At 49.2% G+C, this 23,522-nt stretch overlaps 1 protein-coding gene across 6 annotated transcripts in view; it reads right to left on the bottom strand.

Moving 5' to 3' along the window:
• RPS6KA2 (ribosomal protein S6 kinase A2) overlaps nt 1–23,522 on the bottom strand; it is a 452,505-nt gene that overhangs the window by 85,484 nt on the left and 343,499 nt on the right. For all 6 annotated transcript variants that reach the window (XM_008007794.3, XM_008007793.3, XM_073022282.1 and 3 more), the window contains 3 exons: nt 10,557–10,637; nt 8,538–8,617; nt 2,652–2,758 (listed from right to left, as the gene is read on the bottom strand). In XM_008007794.3, coding sequence (XP_008005985.2) covers nt 2,652–2,758; nt 8,538–8,617; nt 10,557–10,637 — 268 coding nt within the window. The remainder of the gene's footprint in view (nt 1–2,651; nt 2,759–8,537; nt 8,618–10,556; nt 10,638–23,522) is intronic.

Genomic DNA, 23,522 nt, shown 5'->3' with positions numbered 1-23,522 from the left:
AACCTGTGAAAGGAAGGAGAGCCTGACTCGCTACAGCACAGCGGAGCCCGGAAGACATCATGCTCGACGAAATGAGCCCGTCCCGAAACATCAGGTGTTATATGATTTTACAAATATAAAATGTATGGACCCTAGAGGAGTCGGAGTCACAGAGATGGCAAGTAGATGGCAGGTGCCGGGGGCTGGGGAGCTACTGTGCAGGGGGCCAGAGCTTCAGTTCTGCAAGATGAAACAGTTCTGGAGATGGACAGCGGGGATGGTGGCCCAGCAATGGGAATGTGCTTAATGCCACTGAACTGGGCACTTAAACGTGGTTAAAACTGTAAAAGTCATGTGTATTTTTCTACAATTAAAAAAAATCTGCCACGGAGTTAAAAAAAAAAAACCTACTATTTTCTGGAAATGGGAAGGAAAACCTACAGCATATCATTAAGATGACAATTTATAATGAACAAGGCAAATGTTTTCATATTTGCCTTTTGGGCATATTCAATCTTTGCCCAGAATTAAGCACCTTTCAAGATTAATTTTCTAATAATTCTAATTGAACAACACAACCTTTTCCTTCAAGCCTGCAATTAAATAAGGCTAGTTTTAGCTATGGGATCACGCTGACCTTCAGGAGTAACAAGAACCGGCACTCCGGGCCTGAGTGGATGCACGGGGTGTGCGTCTAACACACAGGCATCAACAGCCAGGGCCACGGGAGAAGGAGCAGTGGCAACGTCCACAGACTCACAACACAGACTCACAACACAGCACTCCGACTTAGAGGGTAATTAACACGAGGTTAATTTCTGGGATGACCTTTGCAAGGACCCAAGGTGACAGGCCAGGCTCTGCAATCACCTCCCAATTAGGGAGGGGTGAAAGGGGAGGCCCAGGGCTCGGCACCACGGGGTTCTTCTAGGTCAGACCCACTTTGAAATGGAAATCCGTCCTTGTGCTGCTGCTCTTGCGGGGAGACAGCAGCTGCTAGGAGGCTACTCTCTTCGTGGGATTACTCCAGATAAAGTCTTTTATGATTCTACGTTGAGCGTCCCTTATCTGAAATGCCTGAAACCAGAAGTGTTTAGGATTTGGGGATTTTGGAATATTTACTTATACATAATGAGATATGTTGGAGATGGGCCACAAGTCTGAGCACAAAATTCATTTATGTTTCATATATGCCTTCTACACATCACCTGGGGCTAATTTACAGAATATTTTAAATAATTTTGTGTATGAAACCACGTTTGTGTTAAGTGCTTATGTGTGGAATTTTCCACCGGGGGGTGTCACATTGGGGCTCAAAAAGTTTTGGATTTTGGAGCATTTCAGATTTTGGACTTTCAGATGAGGGATGCTCCAGCTGTATTTACACACGTATTCAACTCACATGTGCAGCTGTGGCATTCCACGGACTGGTGGTGCAGTCAGATCATCAAGCACATGGGCAAATGCATTTTACATCCTGCGGTGGATATGGGATGTGACCTGGTTTCTGGGTAAACCCAGCTGTTTCCTATAAATGACAGCTGCATCTAACAACACCAGCTTCAGAGCAGGGCTTGTCTTTTCTCAGTACCACGTAGGTGACAGGGCAGGAATGTGGAGTAGCAGCTGAGACCTGTTTGCAGACCCCAGGGCCCCCTTGGTCTTAGCTTATAGGCTCGGGGCTGCCTGGTGGTACCCAAGGCTGGTGGGTCTCACCAGGTCACCAGGTGATGCCTCATCTAGGGGTGGCTGTGGGCCCTGGTCTGGGTGGGTGGCATTAATCAGCCCCTCAGGGCAGTGAAGAGCAAGTGAGATAATCAGCTACTTCACCTCAGGGATACTGCTGAGGTCAACTCAACCTAAAATACCATCCTCCAAATCTCGTCTTTTCTAAGTGGATCACTCCTAGTTATGTGTCGGGTCTACAAAGAAAATGTAAAAACAACAATAACCAAAGGAAAATGGGAACACTATTATTTTGGAGGGACTTTATTGTTCAAAAATTTAGAACAGATTAGCAAAATATCCTAGAAATCATAGCCTCACAGGTCACCATTGCCAAGGATACACAAATCTCAGTGGACTCTGGGCCTGGGAATTCTGGGGCCATCGTCTTTTAGATACGTTCTTGGGCGAGCTGATCTGACTGGGTACCTAGAGGTGGGGCCGACGCGTAACTGAGTAGAGGTTCATTGACCACATTCGGGGGGCTTCCTGAAGTAGATGAAAGGGCTTCCTGAATCTGAAGGATGGCGGGGAAGAGATGACAGAGGAGGAGAAACTGCCCTGGAGACAGCCATGTTTGAGATGGTCCCCAGTGGCCAGATGAGCCTCACCCAGGAGAGAGGGCGGGAATGTGGGTCAGAGTGGTGGGCGTGCCCTTCTCCAGCTCTGGCTTCCTGTACATCACAGACACACACCTGAGCCTGGCCTCCCTCAGGCGTTATGAGTGTCAGGTGAGAATGGGCCTGGGCGTTTCCTATGCAAATCAGCAAGGCCACACCTGCACCCGATGGCTGAGCCGGTCCTGCCGGCACACGAGTCTACCCAGCCTGCTCTCTGATACGTCCTCATTTAGGAAATAAATATCTAGCAGTGGCTACCAACACGGCCAGCAAAAAACACGGAGCTGGTGGGTGTGGGGAAGTCAGCCCTGGTTTTTTCTCACTTACTTCTCAGGCTTCAGATCTCTGTAGATGATCCCCAGGCTGTGGAGATGGTCTAAAGCCAAGGCCAGTTCAGCCAGGTAGAACTTGACATCCTCCTCCGTGAACATGACCTAGTAAGAAAAAAAAAAACCAAAAAAACATTTAACTTGTTTTATGGCTGGTGTGTTTTAAAGAACGCTGGCCAGAGACGGAGAGTCCACACTGGGGTCGGTTTGCTCTGTGGAACGCTGTGGTCCCCCAGAGTGGTTTTCTGACTCTTCTCATGGAAAAGTAAGTTCCCTCTGCAGTTCTAAGATCAGTGGATGGAGACGAGGGCTTCCTGCAAAGGTGACTCATGCCGCCTTGAGAGTGGGGTGCTGAGATTCAGCCTCTCCTCTCTGTGTCCTTCTCGCCCCTGCAAGTCATTTGGCTCTGGAGTAGGTTTCTGGGTTTATGTTCCAATATGAGTGCTAATGATGTGAATTCATAACAAATTTAACACAAGTAAGACTCTGTGAGGGCTTGATGAGGTGACTGAAAATGGGTCTCGAATATCACTTTCCCCATGGATTATCTATCTCCACTCCTTGGGTTGATGCAAACTAGTAGCCTACGTAACCTGCTGTCAACCCAAAGTGGGATTAGTTCTACCAAAGACCACCCACAGGTGGTGCAGAGTCAGCTATGGGTGCCCCAAGCCGAGGGGACGGGATGGGGAGGGGTTTCTGGGTGTTGGGGTGGGCGGCCACATTCCAGGATCCCATGTGGCAGGGACAGCTCAGGGCTTGGAGGTGACCAGGCAGGGATGGCCTAAGTGTCCATGTGCTGGGGGCTCACTCAGGCCAGCCGAAATATGCATGAGGCCTGGGAGCCCAACAGACCCCAAAGCCATCGTCCCACAATGACTCATCCCCACCCTCGACTTGTTAGAATCAGCACATAGTTTTTGTAGACCCCCTTACAAGGAAGCCAAATCATGCCCACAAGCCATTTTCTATATTCGTCAGGAGAAATCAACATTACGGAGACTACAAGTCCGCATGATGACTGAATTATCAGCACGCAGCCAGAAGGCTGCCCGGCAAGCACAAAACTAGGAGAAGGGTGGCCAGGGTGCCTGAACGGTGAGTGGCGTCAGGCTGACAGCTGGGCACACACTTCACACAGGGGGCTCTTCCACGGGGCTGGACACGCAGGCTCCATGTCCCGACAGTGGCCAGTGGGTGCCAGCCACCCACCAGTCCCCCGAGTCCCCATCCTCCGTTCCACGCTTGGCCAGCGCCTTTCCCGGATGGATGTTCCAGCCACCCGCCAGCCCCCCGAGTCCCCGTCCTCCATTCCACGCTTGGCCAGCGCCTTTCCCGGATGGATGTTCCAGCCACCCGCCAGCCCCCCGAGTCCCCGTCCTCTGTTCCACGCTTGGCCAGCGCCTTTCCCGGATGGATGTTTCTTTTCTAGATTGGTTCATGTGCTCAGTGGACTGGCTGATAGCACATTCTGCTGGTGGCCTGGTTCTTTCCTCTGACTTGACAGATCCACGTGGCCCACCATGGGTTGTGTGTACAATTTAGAGCTCAGAGGCAAACCTGCCTTTCCACTCCCCCAGCTCTTAGTGTAACCCCCAAGGACAAAAGCAGGACATTTCTCCATAGAAAGGAAACATCTCATGGTGTGAGTCCTGCAGGTTTGCTGGCACAGTGACCGTCCCCGTAAGATGCTGGGCCCTGTACTTGCTGAATGAGGACCCAAGGTGAGTCCTGCAGGTTCGCTGGCACAGCGACCCTCCCCGTAAGATGCTGGGCCCTGTACTTGCTGAATGAGGACCCAAGGAAAAGACATTCCGCAGGTTCCCACCAACTCCACGAATCTGTGGTGCCCGCCCTGGACAACTTTCCTCCTGAAACAAAGGCCCTCAGGGGAGACACATTCCCACGTGAGAGCTGCTGGGCTTTTCGCTGATTACTGTTGTCTTTTTGGTCAGGGCGCCCAACCACAGGCGTGTCATAGCAGTTGCTGGACAAAACCAGACCCCAAATGGACTGACTCCCTGTGGATGAGAGGGGAGTGGATAAACCAACAGATGATACCACATGAGGAATGGGCAGATGCCAGGCTCCAGCATCTTTGGAAATGGGCACAGAGCACAGGAAGGGGCCAAAGGGCTTCGTGTAGAGCTTGGATCAGGTTCTCCCGGCCCAGTGTTTTTCCTCCGTGCACAGAGTCCCACAGATACGTGCACCACTGCCCGAGGGACTGATAGACGCAGAGGGACAGGGCAGTCATGGTCTCTGGGACCCTCTGGGCCTGCCTCATGAGCAGCTCTGCCTTGGTTTACTGTTCTTTTGGGGCTTTGTGCAAGACAGAGGGGTCTCCTGCTGAAAAGGGGAAGGTAGGGAAAAGGGAGTGGGGGACGTGAAGGCCACCGTTGCTGTGAAAGCACCTCGGCCACTCCTCCTTTGTATAAGAGACGAACAAGCAGGATCGTCAGAATGGAAAGCCTGGCACTGGCACTGCCATGGGCAGAATATGCCTTTTGCCATACCACGAAGTGGGGTGCTTTTCATGTCAATCAGGGCCACGGGGCTCTCAGGATGCGGTGAAGTTGCATCCTGGAGAGTTCCTACCTAAGGCACTGGAGGTCAAGGAGAAGCCCTGGGGCGTGCAGTAAACAGCGCCAATGTGCGGCAGCTTAGCAATACCTCCCTCTTCCCAGGACGGAAAGTCAGACCCTGTGAGTCTTCCCCAGCCGCTCCTATCCACTGACCTGCGCCTTCCATCTGCTCTAGCCGAGAGGTCAACAGCGTGACTTATGGTACTGGAGCTGCAGGAGCACTGCTGGGGTCACCTGAGACGATTGCTACGGCCACTTGTGCAGCTTCCTTAGAACCAGCCAGCAATGCACACAGCACCACTAAACACACACACCCCACATCACACATAGCACACACCATACATACCACATACAGCATACACACACACCAACACACATACACACAACCCTACACATGCACACAGCATGCCCAACACACACACACACCCCCCACATCACACATAGCACACACCACACACACCACATACAGCTCACATACACAGCTCATACACACACACCCTACACAGGCACACAGGATGTCAAACACACACACACGCCCCATCACACAAAGCACATACCACATATAGCACACACACACCCACACACATACAAACCCCACACATACACACATCCTACATATGCACACGTGCACACAGCATACCACACACACCAACCCCACACATGCACACAGCATGCCAAACACACCCCCACATATACACATAGTACACACACCACACACAGCACACATCACATACACCACAAATCACACACCTGACGTATACACACAACACACATCACACACATACCACACACTTATCCCACATGACACATGCACACCCCACACATGCACACACACACACACACACCATGCACACACCCCCCCACACACCCCACACATGCACACACACACACATTCCCACACACCATGAACACACACCCCCACACACCATGCACACACCCCCACACCACACACATGCACACACACTCACATTCCCACACACCATGCACACACCCCCACACACCATGCACACACACCCCCACACCACACACATGCACACACACTCACATTCCCACACACCATGAACACACACCCCCACACACCATGCACACACCCCCACACCACACACATGCACACACACTCACATTCCCACACACCATGCACACACCCCCACACACCATGCACACACACCCCCACACCACACACATGCACACACACTCACATTCCCACACACCATGCACACACCCCCACACACCATGCACACACCCCCACACCACACACATGCACACACACTCACATTCCCACACACCATGCACACACCCCCACACACCATGCACACACACCCCCACACCACACACATGCACACACACTCACATTCCCACACACCATGAACACACACCCCCACACACCATGCACACACCCCCACACCACACACATGCACACACACTCACATTCCCACACACCATGCACACACCCCCACACACCATGCACACACACCCCCACACCACACACATGCACACACACTCACATTCCCACACACCATGAACACACACCCCCACACACCATGCACACACCCCCACACCACACACATGCACACACACTCACATTCCCACACACCATGCACACACCCCCACACACCATGCACACACACCCCCACACCACACACATGCACACACACTCACATTCCCACACACCATGCACACACCCCCACACACCATGCACACACCCCCACACCACACACATGCACACACACACACATTCCCACACACCATGCACACACCCCCACACACCATGCACACACACCCCCACACCACACACATGCACACACACTCACATTCCCACACACCATGCACACACCCCCACACACCATGCACACACCCCCACACCACACACATGCACACACACACACATTCCCACACACCATGCACACACCCCCACACACCATGCACACACACCCCCACACCACACACATGCACACACACTCACATTCCCACACACCATGCACACACCCCCACACACCATGCACACACACCCCCACACACCACACACATGCACACACACACACATTCCCACACACCATGCACACACCCCCACACACCATGCACACACACCCCCACACCACACACATGCACACACACTCACATTCCCACACACCATGAACACACACCCCCACACACCATGCACACACACCCCCACACACCACACACATGCACACACACACACATTCCCACACACCATGCACACACCCCCACACACCATGCACACACACCCCCACACCACACACATGCACACACACTCACATTCCCACACACCATGAACACACACCCCCACACACCATGCACACACACCCCCACACACCACACACATGCACACACACACACATTCCCACACACCATGCACACACCCCCACACACCATGCACACACACCCCCACACCACACACATGCACACACACATTCCCACACACCATGAACACACACCCCCACACACCATGCACACACACCCCCACACACCATGCACACACACCCACACACACCATGCACACACACCCCCACACACCATGCACACACAACCCCACACACCATGCACACACATTCCCACACACCATGCACACACACCCCCACACCACACACATGCACACACACACACATTCCCACACACCATGAACACACACCCCCACACACCATGCACACACCCCCACACACCATGCACACACACCCCCACACACCATGCACACACACCCACACACACCATGCACACACACCCCCACACACCATGCACACACAACCCCACACACCATGCACACACTCACATTCCCACACACCATGCACACACACCCCCACACACCACACACATGCACACACACTCACATTCCCACACACCATGCACACACACCCCCACACACCACACACATGCAAATACGTACACCCCACACATCATGCACATGCGCTCACACACCCCCCATGCAAACCCCACACATGCACAGTCTCACCCACACACCCCCACACCACACATGCACACTTGCACACACATATGTACATCCCTCCCACACACGCACTCTTGCACGCACTCACACATGCACCACCACGCACACACATGCACTCTCATACACACTCACACACGCACCCCACACACACACGCTCTCATACACACTCACACACGCACCCCACACACGCACTCTCGTACACACTCACACATGCACCCAACACACACACGCACTCTCGCACGTGCTCATCTCCTCTCAGTGCTCTCCACCCCTCCTTCCCTCTAGTCCTAGACGGAAGCTCCTGCCCGCCCTCCTGTGTAATGTGGCGGCTGCTCACCTCTTTGGAGAGCCGGGTGAAGAGGTCCCCTCCCCGCAGGAAGTCCAGGATCAGGTAGAGCTTTCCTTCTGTCTGAAAGGCTGTGGGGGAGAGAGACCCGCATTTTGGCAGCTTGTCGAATGTCCTGTGGCTCTGGCTTCTCCCTGCTCAAGGTGCCACTTACTCCGGGAGGCTGAGTCACTTGAGAAATGGCAGGACCCCGCATCCAGCAGAGGGGGTCTGACACTGTGAGGGCTGCCCCTCTCTCACTGTTTTAGGGGGTCTTGAGATTTTTTTCATCTTTCTTTTTTCTCCCCTCCTTCCCTTTTTCAGTTGCAAAGGAATTGAAAGGTACACGGGGAGAAAGATGTGCATATTCAAGCTGTTGTCGTTGCTGGCTTTCGTCGTAATGCATCAGTGAGCAGCCTGAAGGTGGCTCTGGTTCGGAGGACGTGTCCTTTCTGCCCTATGGAAGTGCCTTCTTCCTACAGAACTCCACTCTGGTACCAGGGAACCCCCTGCCTTCCTCTCTCTCGGCAGTTCTGGTGACGGGTCGGCCCAGTTATTTATACATCAAGACAATGGGGCTCACGTCCGAGGTCTGGTCACTGTGAGCTGCAACTGCAGACTTTCTGTTTCAGGCCACAGGCAGGCTACACAGCTCCTGCCCACCCTCAGTAAGGACCTGCCTCTGTCGAGAGGGCGCATGAGCACGGGAGGGTCTAGAGAAGCCCGTCACCATCACTGCTGTGACGATGGCTGCTGCGGCAGCACTGGTGAGGCACCGCGTGGTGTCTATTTTATCTACATAGGAGGTGTGGCTGGAAGGGATCCCAATATCCCTGCATACTAGAAAACGTTTTATTTTCTAAAAGTAAATGCAAGAAACATCATAAATGTGGGGGTTTTAGAAACATAGCCTCTAGCTAGAAAGCCCTCTGCCAGAACTGTGTAAACTGAGTGCGCGTTAAATGCTTCGTCCTGGGCTTGACAGGCAGGTGGAGACGCTGGGTCACCACCGAGGTGATGTGGAGGTCTGTTTAAAGCTCTTTGTAGGACATCCAGTTCTTAAATTTCTTCAGAAAACACCCTAGCAAGTAACGTAAATGACATGTGGGATGGGACGTGACACCTGCCGCTGGGCGGCAGCGGAGAAGGCAGTTTTGCAAAGCCAGCCTCTGTGGCCTCCTCTGCCAGGAAGCAGAGGTTTGCAACTGCACTGTCCACGGCCCAGAAGGAACAGCAGGGTATGCCCAGCTTCTGCAGGCCTCCTTCATCCTGTCCTCAGATCCACGCAAATCTCACTTAACACCTCCCCGACACACCACCTTGTCCTCTGCAACCAAGAACAAACTGCTGGTTTTATTGTTGTTCCCTTCTGTGCTTAGCTCATCTGGATTATTAGGTGGGAAAGTTTAATGCAGTAAGCCATGAGTCTGCAGCCACCATCTCATCCCATCTTTTTATCATTTGAAGATTTCACTTACTGCTTCTCTATTGGGATAAAAAGGCAGACAGCAAATGAAGAGAAGTTGTGTGGCCTTTGGTTAATTATTTGAGCCTTGAAACATGAAAATAATAAGCTACCTTGAATGGAAGCTTTGAGGGTTCAATGAGCTACTGTCTTTAAACATGATATTCATTTGAAATGAAGAAGGTGTTACCATTTCTGGTTTAAAGAAATGATTGGGTCATAGAGCATTTTATTCTAAAACAACATAAAAATAAGTCATAGATTCACCCCAATCTAGGTTGAGATCTTCTAAGTTATCGATGGTATGGTAACAATGTAATAATGGATACCCCATCGAAAATTAGATCTTTGAGATGAAAACAGGGCTTCTTGCTCTTTCAAAGAAAATAAATACAGAAGAGGCTAAGCGATCAGGATAGAAGGCACCTTCATCCCCAGGCAGGGCAGGACTCTATGGTATGGGAAAGATTGTCTTCTTTCTGATCTGTTATTTCTTTTTCAATTTTCTTTGATCTGGAGAAGGTTGCCCTGGGTCCTCTCTAAAGTGTCATTTTGACTTTACTTACCGTAATGAAGCTTCACAATGAAGGGGTGATTCACTTCTGCCAAGATATCTCTCTCCATCTTCGATCTCACTCGGTCCCGAACTGCAAAGTAGAAAGATAAAGGCTTTCACGAGGCAGGAAATAAGAGTTCTGAGGAACACTGAACATGAAATATTAGATATAATTCCTGCCAACTTTCATTAAAACATTTCAAACATATACAAAACTTGAAAAAGTTGTACAAGAATCCTAGATTTAACAACTGCTTACATTTTAATATATTTGCTTTCTCTCTCCCAAACTATATTTTATTTATATATATATACACATATATATACACACACACACACACACACACACACACACACACACACACACACATATATATATATAAAACGCATCTCTAGCTCTCCAAAAAATTAAAAATAAACTGTAGGCAGCACGACATGTTACTCTGAGGTGCATGTGCAGGTGTCTCCTAAGAATAGGGACAGTCTCTTAACATAACTCTAACACCTACTGTCACACATAGGAAAACCAGCAATCACTCCATGATACATCTAACATCCAATCTATATTCAGTCCTTCCCTCCATGTCGTTTCCCGACCTAGGTATCCAATTCAATTATATAGGTTGTTAAATGTCTTTGTTATGCTCCTAGAAGACAATGGTCCCACACCTATTTACCTCTCCCTGTATTTTTTCATGGACTTTTTGGGAAGTCCAGGTCAGTTTTTGTCTGTACAATGTTCCACATTCTGGGTTCCTCTGATCGTTGCTCAATTGCTTTCTACAACGCTTGTATTTCTTGTAAACTGGAGGCGTGATAAGATTGGGGATAAACATTTTTGGTCACCAGGTGATGCCTGTACTTTAGCCTCCTCAGATCAGGGGTGCCTGCTGGGCTCGCCCTCTGTGTGATGCTAAACGTGATGGGTGGTTGAGGTGGCAGGTCACCATCTCTCCATGGAAAAGGTCTTCATGTCCCTTTGTAAGTAACAAGCATCTGTGGGCTGATACCTGGCATGGAGGGATCTGTGGGTTCCCTAGCAATCCTTCATCCAATGGTGTTAGCATACATATGTGATCCCTGCCTGAATCATTCAGGGCTACAGAACAGCCATGTTCACACATTGCTGATGGAACTGGAAATCAAGAGGAAGATTCCTTCTCTCCCTCTCCATGAAGATAACCATGGACCACGTACTTTCTGTTGAATTTAGTGTGTTACGACAGTTACATATTCTTCTTAGTGCTCACACTATCTCAAGTCTGGCCATCTGGGAATACAGATGTAATTAGTTTTGATGCAAAAACAAATGAACAAACAAACAAAGAGCACCACTTGAGTAAGAACAGCTTTAGTATTCCCTGAGCAAGCTGCTATACCCAGGGCAGTATCCGGGACCTCACACAGCCCCATGAGTGACGGGAGAAAATTTCTTCAAACATTTCTTTTGGGACAAATATGATTAAGTGTTGTATCATGGGCCAGGTATTTAAATTTATCCATATTTAGGACTTGTGATACACACACTGCTGAAGTTTTATTTAAGAAATTCTTGGCCAGGTGCAGGCCTCACACCTGTAATCCCAGCACTTTGGGAGGCCGAAACGGGCAGATCGCCAGGTCAGGAGATCGAGACCATCCTGGTTAACACGGTGAAACCTCATCTCTACTAAAAATACAAAAAAATTAGCTGGGCATAGTGGCGGGCGCCTGTAGTCCCAGCTACTAGGGAGGCTGAGGCAGGAGAATGACGTGAACCCAGGAGGCAGAGCTTGCAGTGAGCTGAGATCACGCCACTACACTCCAGCCTAGGGGACAGAGCAAGACTCCGTCTGAAAAAAAAAAAAAAGAAATTTTTCACCAAGAATGCTACAATAATAAGAAGAAAATAGAAAATAACAAACTGGGAGAATGTGGAGAACTTGAAACCATCGTGCATTGCTGATGACAATGTAAAATGGTGCAGTCACTGTGGAAAATAGCGTGGTAGTTCCTCACAAAGAAGCAGAATTACCGTGTGACCCAGCAATTCTGCTCAGAGGATACACATCCAAAAAAACTGAAAGCATGGATTTGAACAGGTTCATCCACCCATGTTCATGGCAGCATTATTTACAACAGACAAAGGAGGAAGCAACCCAAGTGTCCATCCACAGATGAACAAAATGTGATGCTGTAGTAAACACACACACACACACACACACACACACACACACACACAATGGGATATTATTCAGCTCTAAAAAAGGGTAAAATTCTAACACACAATATGAATGAAACTTCAGGACATTATACTAAGTGAAATAAGCCAGACACAAGAGGACAACTATTGTATGATCCCACTAGAAGAGCTACCCAGAATAGTCAGATTCAGAGAGACAGAAAACAGAATCGTGGTGAACAGGAGCTGGAAGAGGGAGAATGGGAAGTCACTGTTTCCATTTGGGATGATAAAAAGGTTTTGGGTGTAATATTGGTGAGGACAACATTGTGAATGTATTCATGTCACTGAACTGTTCACTTACAAGTGGTTAAAGTGATCAATATTATGTTATATAGGTCTTACCACAGTTATAAAGAGAAAGTCCTTCCTCATTCCTGGGTCCCTGAGCATCACTGTCTCAACTCCTGGTTTTAATGCTCACGAAGTCTGCCTTTGTCTTTGGTGTTGGGACAGTTTTGCTTTCCCGTTTGGTCTGTAATAGTGTCTCCTGGGGCCCGGGTGGTGACCATGGTGTCTGGCCCTGCACTCCAGCTCACTGTCAGCATCACTGTGTCCTATTCTTGGCTTCAGTTTCCTCATATGCTAACAGGATGAGACAGCTCCCACCTCCTGGGGCTGCATCTCCTGTGAGGTGCTGTGTGTGCCACAACAACACGGGGCCAGCCCACACTGTGCTGCCTCAGGTGTCATTGCAGTGACACCTGTATTATATGCTCAGATCCTCGTTTGTTTCCTTTTTCTTTTTTTCTGATCTCTCCTTGCTGTTCCACTGCTCTGCCCATCCCTCTTCTAACCCCAGACCCTTGTCATCACAGTGGGCCTGTGACATTCCTTAGAGCAGGAGTGTCGAATCTTTTGACTTCCCTGGGCCATACCAGAAGAACTGTCTTGAGCCACACATAAAATACACTAACACTAGCGATAGCTGATGAGCTTTAAAACATCACCAAAAATCTCATCATCTTTTAAGAAAGTTTACAAATTTGTGTTGGGCTGCATTAAAAGCTATCCTGGGCCCCACGTAGCCCACAAGGTGTGGGTTGGACAAGCTTGCCTTAGAGTCTAGACGGGCATCGAGTAGGCACACAGCAGGTGGTGCTGTGAGCAGAGATGGGGGATACAAGCGTCTCACCTGAACCTCAGTACCTCTTTCCCCAGTGGTCCTTGCAGTTCCTAATCCCTTGAGACCAAAACACCAAGGTGGAGGGTGCAGGAACGACTTCTTATCACTCACACCCAAGGGGACACAGGAGGTCCTCCTTCCACCTCAACTAACGGAATCAGGATTTTATTGCTTAAAAGACCTTAGGGAGCATGCAGTTCAACCCCATGTTCTTACAGAAGAGGAAACAGGCTCACTGCAGTAAAAAGCATTGCTCAAAGTTAGATAGCTCCTGGTGGCCTGGAGGAAGCAGACCCCTGCCTGCCCCCCTCCACTGGGTGAAGGCCTGGTGTAGGTCCCAGCCAGCGTGTGTGCACTGTCCTCCTGGACACAGGGGCAGCATGGACTGCAGCACAGAAGACAAACTGCTGGGGAGGCAAAGGGGGAGGCAAACAACCTGGGCTGAAGGAGATTTAATGAGAGGGGCCATGAATGGAAACCACTACCCCAGTTGTTAAAGCGGAGGACTGTGTTCAGAAGCCAGGAGAGTGCAGAACACTTTCACAGAATACAATTTTGTACCCCTGGCTGTGATTTTCTCTCTAGAGTAATGACCCTGGAGTTTAGAGATTCTTTTCTTCCTCTCTGATTGTAGTTATTGTGTGCAAACCTTTTTGGAAGGCTCTCCTACGGAATTTAGTCTTGCACCCGCTCCTGTTTATCATTTGTGAGTTCATGTCTTAGTGATCTGGATTCTGTGTGCTGGTCAGGGTAGTTTTCTTCTCTATGTAGGTGAACTGGAAAATAGGCCATAGGATCACAGATGTGGGGGAGATGTGGGAGCAAAGGTAGGCTCAGTCTTCCTGGCCCTTTTGCAAATCAGACAGCTGAATGGTGAGGTCACAATTCTTGCCGCTTGGCCTCAAATTCCTTCCTCCCCCACCTCTTCTCCTGGGCCCACTCCTTTCCCATCACTGCTTCTCAGTCTCCTTTGTGCTGGGCATTTGGAATGTGAAGAGGCAGGCTCTGCCCTCCAGGAAGTGAAAGCCCAGTGGGGAGACACCCTGTGGCGATGGCAGCAAGGGGCCACCAGAGGGTGACCAGCCCCACCCCTTGTGTGCTGGGGGAGCTGTGCATGCTGGGGGAACTGGAAAGGGCCCGGGAGGTTTTCACAGAGGAGGACCTAAGCCTTACAGGGGACCCGGGAGCCTCCAGGTGCTCAGGCAGGAGGATACAGGCCAAGGGATGGCCCTGAAGGGTGGCAGCTGGGGTACCCTCAGGGATGCGGGTGGGCTGGTGCACAGAGCTGCAGCGCCACACTGATGAGGCCTGCGGGCAGGGACATGGGAGCCTACAGAGCCGAGAGACCACGGAGAGGATTTTCACACAGCATATATTTAGGGCCTCGAAATTTAAGAGGTCCTGTGGAGGATGCAATAGCAACATGGCTGGAATGGACAATGTGGCTAGAATGGGGCAAAGGGATCCTGCTATCCAGCCCTGCAGAGGGACAGATCTGGCCTGGAGGAGGGAGAACTGAGACCTCACGACCTCTCAGCTACTGGGAATAAAAGGGAAGGAGCTGCATCATCCTAGCCCTCTGCATGGGTGACTCGTGGAGAAATTAGCCAGAAGAGAAGTCAGGTGGTGGGCAGGGAGAGAACAGGCCACCTGCACTCTTGGCCTGTGGAGTGCTGAGGACATGCAGGGCTCAGGAAAAGACTTGGTTTGGAGCTTTGCTGGAAATAACAGATGCAAACACCCACCCCAAGGCAGCAGCCCAGGGTGCCCAAGGACGACTGGAGGATATGCAGGATGAGAGGAGGACCATGGTGAGGACCTCGGTGAGGGTACTGTTGTTCTGAAGGAGGAGGGAGAGAGGATGCACCATGATGTGGTCCGCAGTGGCAAGACCCAGAGGAGACAGAGAGAGAAATCAGGAAATGTGAAAGAAGTGTTTGGTGGCAGCAGATGCTCAAGACAGTCCACCAGGTGGGGACTGCAGGAGGCCACTGGTGGAGTCGTGTGACTCACAGCCGATTCATTGGAGACGATGCGATGAGGACACTGCTCATCCCAGGGGAGAGGCTGGCAGCTGGGTCTGTGTAACCCCTTGATGTGACTTTTAGAAGCTTGGATATACTTTTTTATTAAAACATTTTATCCATTCATTCTTGAAAAAATAGTTCCTGATGTAGATAAAAATAAGAGAGCTTGTTTTATTAAACACGGCTGCAGTTATGCACTGGAGAGGACACTCTGAAGGGCAAAACCTCACATGAGCATCGGCATGACGTCATTAGGATGCTCCCAACAGACTCTGGAGATTGCCGGATGGAGCTCTTGTATCTACTACCCTGGCTCTGCGGCAGAGGAGAATGAATGTAGGGAGGAAAAGCAAAACGATTCACAAGGAAGATGTTACAAAGAACGTCTCTGTGAAAGGAAAATAAATCCTGGGGCCCCCACATCACGAAGCTAAAGGGAAAAGTCAAGCGGGGAGCTGCTTGGGGCCAGCCTGCCTCCCATCCTATTCAGTCACCCCTCTGCTCACTGAGATCAATGCAGATCTGATTGTCTCCTTTGGAGAGGCTCATCAGAAACTCAGAAGAATGAGACCATTTGTCTCTTATCTACCTATGACCCGGAAGCCCCTCCCCACTGAAGACCGGAGAGTCTTCCCACCTTTGCTTCCAGTTGTCCAACCTTTCCAGACTGAACCAGCGTTCATCATATGTTTGTTGATTGATGTCCTATGTCTCCCTAAAATGTACAAAACCAAATGGTCCTCTGACCACCTTGGGCACATGTTGTCAGGACCTCCTGAGGCTGTCACAGGTGCATGTCCTCAACCTTGGCATAAACTTTCTAAATTAACTGAGACCTGTCTGAGATTTTGGGGGTTCACATCTCCATTGCCCACCTCTCCCCAGTTATAGCCTCCAATAGCTATAGCCAGTGTGAGCACCAAAGAGTTTCAGGGAGTTAATGAAAGCAAACCTGGAATCTCTTCACTCAACACAAAGACCCCAAAGGAAGAAAGGACATAGTGGAATCAGAAAGATTTCTCTCAAAGTAAAAGCAAAGGCCTGGGCAGAAGACACAGGGCTCATGAACACAGGCGGGCTCTGCAGGAAGCCGGGGGTGGGGAGGGCAGGAGTGACCACACACAGTGGGAGGGGTGGGGAGGCCGCCCCTTCCAGGATGATTAAACAACAAGCCTCTCTCTCTGAGCTGCCTGCTGGCATCAAACAAAGTTAAACTCAATAAGGAAAATTTCTCTGTCACACATCACACAGCCAATGGGGCTGCCATTGAGGACCCATGGGCTTTGCCACGCCCTAGACTCAAAATGCTTCCACACAGGGAAAACCTCATGAGATGCATATGGCCAGGCTTCCTACGCTGTGCCCTTTATCTCAGCAGAGCAGGCCCAGGCTCGGCAGGGCCCACGGGAGGGCAGGCCATCCGTCACCCCAACGTGCCTCCTCTTCTGGGTGAAGTCCCTGTTCCACCTGCCAGGCCCTGCATGCTCTGAAGCTGAGACCTGGTGAAGCAGCGTGGCAGAGAAAAGGGGAGTTCCTACTCCATCTTGCCATCTCCTTGCAAAGCTTAGTCTTTGACTCTGTGTAAGAGCATCTAAAAGTCCTCTAAACAGGACCGCTGTTATTGAATTCACATCCATTTGGAATGAAGCACATTGTTTAGCCACATACCTGACTTTATAGCATTGGTAAATCTGGTGAAAAATTAGAGAAAGATAGATGTCTTATATTCAAATTTGGAAGGGACTATCTAGTTACAGTAAAAAAACAAAAAACAAAAAACAAAACAAGGTCTCCTCCCTGTATCTTACACTAAAATAAATCCCAGATCTATTAAAGAATTAGTTTAAAAACAAAACAAAACAAAAACAATGTTGGCCAGGCATGGTGGCTCACACCTGTAAGCCCAGCACTTTGGGAGGCCGAGGTGGGTGGATTGCTTGAGCTCAAGAGTTGGAGACAAGCCTGAGTGTTGGGAACAGGCCCCCAAATCTGGCCATAGACTAGCCCCAAAACTGGCCATAAACAAAATATCTGCAGCACTGTGACATGCTCAAGATTGCCTTGACACCATGGCCTACCCAGGGTGGAAAACCACTTAACGCATTCTTAAACCACAAACAACAGCATGAGCGATCTGTGCCTTAAGGACATGTTTGTGCTGCCGGTAACTAGCCAGAGCCATCCCTTTATTTTGGCCCATCCCTTTGTTTCCCATAAGGAATACTTTTAGTAAATCTTATGACTGGCTTGCTGTCAATAAATATGCGGGTAAATCTCTGTTCAAGGCTCTCAGCTCTGAAGGCTATGAGACCCCTGACTTCCCACTCCACACACTATATTTCTGTGTGTGTGTCATTAATTCCTCTAGCGCCACTGGGTTAGGGTCTCCACAACCGAGCTGGTCTCGGCACCTGAGCAACACGGTAAAACGCTGTCTCTACTAAAAATACAAAAAATTAGCCAGAAGGGGTGGCGTGCACCTGCAGCCCTAGCTCTTGGGAAGCTGAGATGGGAGAATCTCTTGAGCCTGGCAAGTTGAGGCAGGGTGATGGGAGTAAAACATTGCCTCAAAAAAAAAAAAAAAAAAGCAAAAACAAACTACAATAAAGGTGAACACTTATCTGGTATCTGGATGGGGAATCTTTTTTTGTTTTTTAAATATAAGCAATGGAAGAAATAACACAGGAAATATAGACAGATTGAGTTACAAAATATTTACAAATTGGCCATCCAAAAAGATTATAACATTAAAAGGCAAACAAAAAAAATGGTTATCTTAAACAAGCAGAAAAAAAGGTCAAAAGCCAAAATAAATACAATACCCAAATACTATCATTATGCTTATAATAATAAAGAAACGGAGAATTCAGCCCTGACAGTAAACGGAACATATTCCAGATTAAACACATCAGTGCAGGGAAGACGTTTTTGTAAGAATGTTCTGTATGGTTGACACCCTGGGCACAATGTGGCCTAACACAAGTATATGTTGGCTTTAGGGTGGCAGAAAACAGGAAAAGGAGGTATTCCCTTTAGGGCAGGGCTGTATTACTGCTGATGACACGGTGTAACTGACCAATGCCTAGTTTCCATATATGAATGCAAGGACAAACTAAACAAGATGTCAAGGGACAAGGACAGTCATCACACCAAGCAGCACCCTCAGCATATGAAATACTATGACTGGAAATGGCTCTTCAAGAGGGACTGGGGAAGATGCTCAGGTCTGTGTAAATTCTAGCTTTGCTGGGCAGAGCTGCAATCCATTGACCTCACCATTGCCCACCCTAGGAGGTATTGGTTATTCATGGCCCATATCCAGGGATGGAATGAAAGGGCTGGAACCATGGATCTGCCAACTGACAGTCATGGAGTGATTCTTCCACTAAGAAACAGACAGTGAAAGCAAATGTTTCATTTTCTGATGGTGAATACGTTCAAGCTGCCTCTTTGACAGCCAGGGAGTCCAAGGAGCTTTCATTTCTAAGATCTAGACACATAAAAAAGAAAACCAAGTGAAGAGGTTTCTTCGGACATGTCAGCAACAATTTTCTGTTGGGTAGTTCTAGACTAGTGGAGACTCTGGAGCCAGGCCATTTGGGCCAGGCCAGAGCCTCTCTGTGATGTTTATTCTCTGGTACTTAACAGGTTAGTCTGAAGTTGACTGGGGCTTGCTACTACAGATGTGAAAAGAATAAATGTTCTAGGCTATCTTGAGATTCACTAATAAATGGTAAGCACTGGGGATAAGTTAAAATTTCATTGTCTTTCAAGTCAGCCCTCTATGTGTGGTCAACCTGCCGCATTTCAGGTTTGGGTGATGTGGTTTCCGTGGTTTACTTTGCTCTGTTCAGCAACCTGTGCCTACTGGTACCAGCTCTAACTGCCATGTGCTCTTCACCTGTCACGGTCCCAAGACAATCCCTGGGGCTGAGATGGTTATGGAGGCACCAACAGGTTCACCCCACTGTGAAAGGCATGGTTTCCTTCCCAGGAAAACATGGGAGGAAGCACTTTGTGAGATTATCCTGGCAGGCATAGGATATATGATACACAACTAGAGCTACTTTCTGGAACCCCTATTCAAGGTGCCTCTTTTCAGGCAGCAATGCCTGCGTTTGTGTTTCTGATTTTTAAATGATCTCCACCAATAGACACTATATGTATGTCACATTATATAGCATATCGTGGTGGTTAGTTTTAGTGTCAACTTGACTGGGCTAAGAGATGCCCAGAGACCCGGTGAAACGTGATTTCTGGGTGTGTCTGTGAGGGCGTTTCTGGAAGATAGCAGCATTTGAATTGTGGACTGAGTAAAGATCACCCTCCCCTATATGGGCAGGCACCATCCAGTCTACTGAGGGCCTGAATAGAACAAAAAAGCAGTGGGAGAGGAATCTGCTCCCTGTTGAACTGGGACATTCATGTTTTCCAGCCCCTGGACATCAATGCCTGGTTCTTGGGCTGAGACTTAAACCATTGTTCTCCTCTCCCGCCACCAAGTTCTCAGGACTTCAAATTCAGACTGGAACTTACACCACCAGCTCTCCTGGTTCTCAGGACTTCAAATTCAGACTGGAACTTACACCACCAGCTCTCCTGGTTCTCAGGACTTCGAATTCAGACTGGAACTTACACCACCAGCTCTCCTGGTTCTCAGACCTTTGGATTTGAACTGAATGACACCCCAGGCTTCCTGGTTCTCCAGCTTGCAGACAGAAGCTCCTGGGGCTTCTGGGCCTTCATACCCATGTGAGCTGATTCCTGAAATAAATCTCTCACTAAGAAATGTATATCCATCCTGTTTGGTTCTGTTACTCTGGAAAATCCTGAATAATACAGAATTTGGTACCCAGAAGTAGGATGCTGCTATAAGAAAACCTAAGAATGTGGAAGCAGCTTTGGAACTGGTAATGGGTAGAGGCTGGAAGAGTTCTGAGATGCAGCTAGAAAAGGCCTATGTTGCCATGAACAGACCTTTCAATGCGATTCTGGTGAGGACTCAGAAAGAAAAGGAGAGCTGTAGAGAAGGCCTACATCTTCTTAGGGAATAACTAAGGAATCCTGAATGTTGATAGGAAGTCAGTATGGACCAGCCATCTCCACAGAAGCCGGCAGCAATTCTCCGAGGCAACAGAAACATGACCCTGCAGCCAACTCAGAGAGCATCAGTGCTGCCCATGCGTGTCAGGCCAGGCACAAGAGCCCCAGGGTAGAATGATTTAAAAATAGGGGCCACTGGGACTGCAAGGGCACTGCCTCACATCATGGGCTCCCCACCCTCCAATGCTGCTGTCCCTGGCTGCCTCGGGTGCAGCTCTGCTTTGGGCAGACTCTGGTGCCCTGTGAGCCCCAGCAATTGCCCTCTGCAGGGAGCAGGTGGCAAAGGCTAGCAGTAACTGTGAGGTTCTCTCTTCCCCACCATGGGGAGTGCAGGAGCCTTCGGGGTGTGGCTGTCCCTACCTAAATTTCAAAGGCTGGGGTCCAGGCACAGAACCACTGTGGGGCCGTCCAGCCATACTGGATGGGGTCACCCAAAGCTGTTGCGGGGGCCACCCAAAGCCATGGGGCCAGGGACTTGTAGAGCTGACCCCTGCCCTGCAAAGCTCTGGGGCAGGACCCCTGCTCCAGTGGGTCTGGAGAGCAAAGTATCTAGTCAAAGAGGATTATTCTGGAGGCTTGAGGTTCCATGTTATTTTCCCTGTTGGGTTTTAGACTTAGTTGGGACCTGTTACTCCTTTCTTCTTTCCTATTTCTCCTTTTGGAAAGGAAATGTCTGTCCTATGCTGGTCCCGCCACTGGAGTTTTGATGCACAGAGCTCGTGTGGTTTCATAGGCTCACAGCTGGAGGGTGATTTCGGTCAGGATGAATCGTGCCTTGGATCCCACTAATACAGAGCGATCGTAGAGATACTGACATTGGGGGTCAGAGCAAACCATACGATTTGGATGAGATGTTGGGCTTTAGACTTGAGTTGACGTGGGAATGAAGCAGAGGCTACGGAGACGGGATGAATGTGGGAAAGACATGAATTTTAGGGATTGGGGTGCAATGCTATAGACTGTGTATGTTCCCCCTACTAAATTCATATGTTGAAACCTAACCCCTAGTGTGATGATTTTAGGTGGGGCCTCTGGGAGGTGATTAGGTCAGAAGGGTGGAGCCCTCATGCATGGGATTAGTGCCCTTAGAAATGAGACCCCAGAGAGCTCATTCATGCCTTCCGTCAAGGGAGGACACAGTCAGAAGATGGCTATGAACCAGGCAGCAGCCCTCACCAGGCACAAAATCTGACATAGCCTGGATCCTGGACTTGCAACAGAACTGTGAGAAAAAATTTCTGTTGTTTAGAAGCCACCCAATCTATGATGTTCTGTGGTATCAGCCTGAATGAACTAAGACACATATCGTATCATATTATAGCATACTGTTCTGTTCTATCTAGGTGATATTACAAAAGAAAATTAATCCCAGCACTTTGGGAGGCTGAGATGGGTGGATCACGAGGTCAGGAGATCGAGACCATCCTGGCTAATATGGTGAGACCCCGTCTCTACTAAAAAAATACGAAAAACTAGCCGGGCGAGGTGGCGGGCACCTGTAGTCCCAGCTGCTCGGGAGGCTGAGGCAGGAGAATGACGTAAACCCGGGAGGCGGAGCTTGCAGTGAGCTGAGATCCAGCCACTGCACTCCAGCCTGGGCGACAGAGTGAGACTCCGTCTCAAAAAAAAAAAAAAAAAAAAAGAAAATTAAGGTTAAGATAACATTAAATTAAATGCAATTCTGTCAGCCACTGTGAAGATGAGAAATGGCTGTGTAAATGCACCTTAGGAAACCACCACCTTAGGAAACCCCCACTTAGGGGGACGTACTGGATGCTGCATTGACCGTGCAGTGCCAATAGCTCTGCGGCCACACGCCCACGGGACCTTGGCTTCTGCGCACACCTCCGCGGGGGGCTGAGCACGTGCAGACGGCCTCGGTGATCTGAAGGCCTGGCAGTCAGAGGCTCGATGATGCTTTGTGTTTGATGCAGCACAACTGGAGAGATTTTGAAGACTGAGCTGACAGACACACTCTAGCCTGAGACTTACCAGCACTAGAGAGTGTGGGCTGTGCTAAGCTCATTCTCCCCCACTGGGTGGCCATTGCCTGAGACTTCCTTTCTTTACCCACAAAAAGGCTATTGAACCTGAAATTATATCCCGAGCAGTCTTCCAGATGCAGAATAAAAGTCCTTCTTCCCACGATATCTTTTAGCTTTCAAAGGTTTAATTCAAAGTTTAAAAAAAAAGGCTTCCATGAGCCATTGTGTTGCTCAACTTTCGGGGGACAAACTTTTTATAGTTAATTAGTCCACAAATAAAGGAAGAGAAGAAAACCGTAAATAATAAGAAGAAAAGTTAACCACACTAATGACCAGAATGGGCATGACTCCCCAAGAAGTGTCTTTTTATTCTTCTATACTGAAGCCTTTTTAAAAAGACTGATATGGTTACTTAACGGACTTCCTTAATAGAGAATCTTTGTGCAGAAAAATCTTAAGCCCATTACTCTTAAGTGCTTACATTGCACAGGTATTAAAGATGACAAGTCATGAA

Source organism: Chlorocebus sabaeus, chromosome 13, assembly GCF_047675955.1.
Source record: "Chlorocebus sabaeus isolate Y175 chromosome 13, mChlSab1.0.hap1, whole genome shotgun sequence".
NCBI lineage: Eukaryota > Metazoa > Chordata > Mammalia > Primates > Cercopithecidae > Chlorocebus > Chlorocebus sabaeus.
The sequence above is the reverse complement of the archived record's forward strand: the minus strand, read 5'-3'. Positions and strand labels throughout refer to the sequence as shown.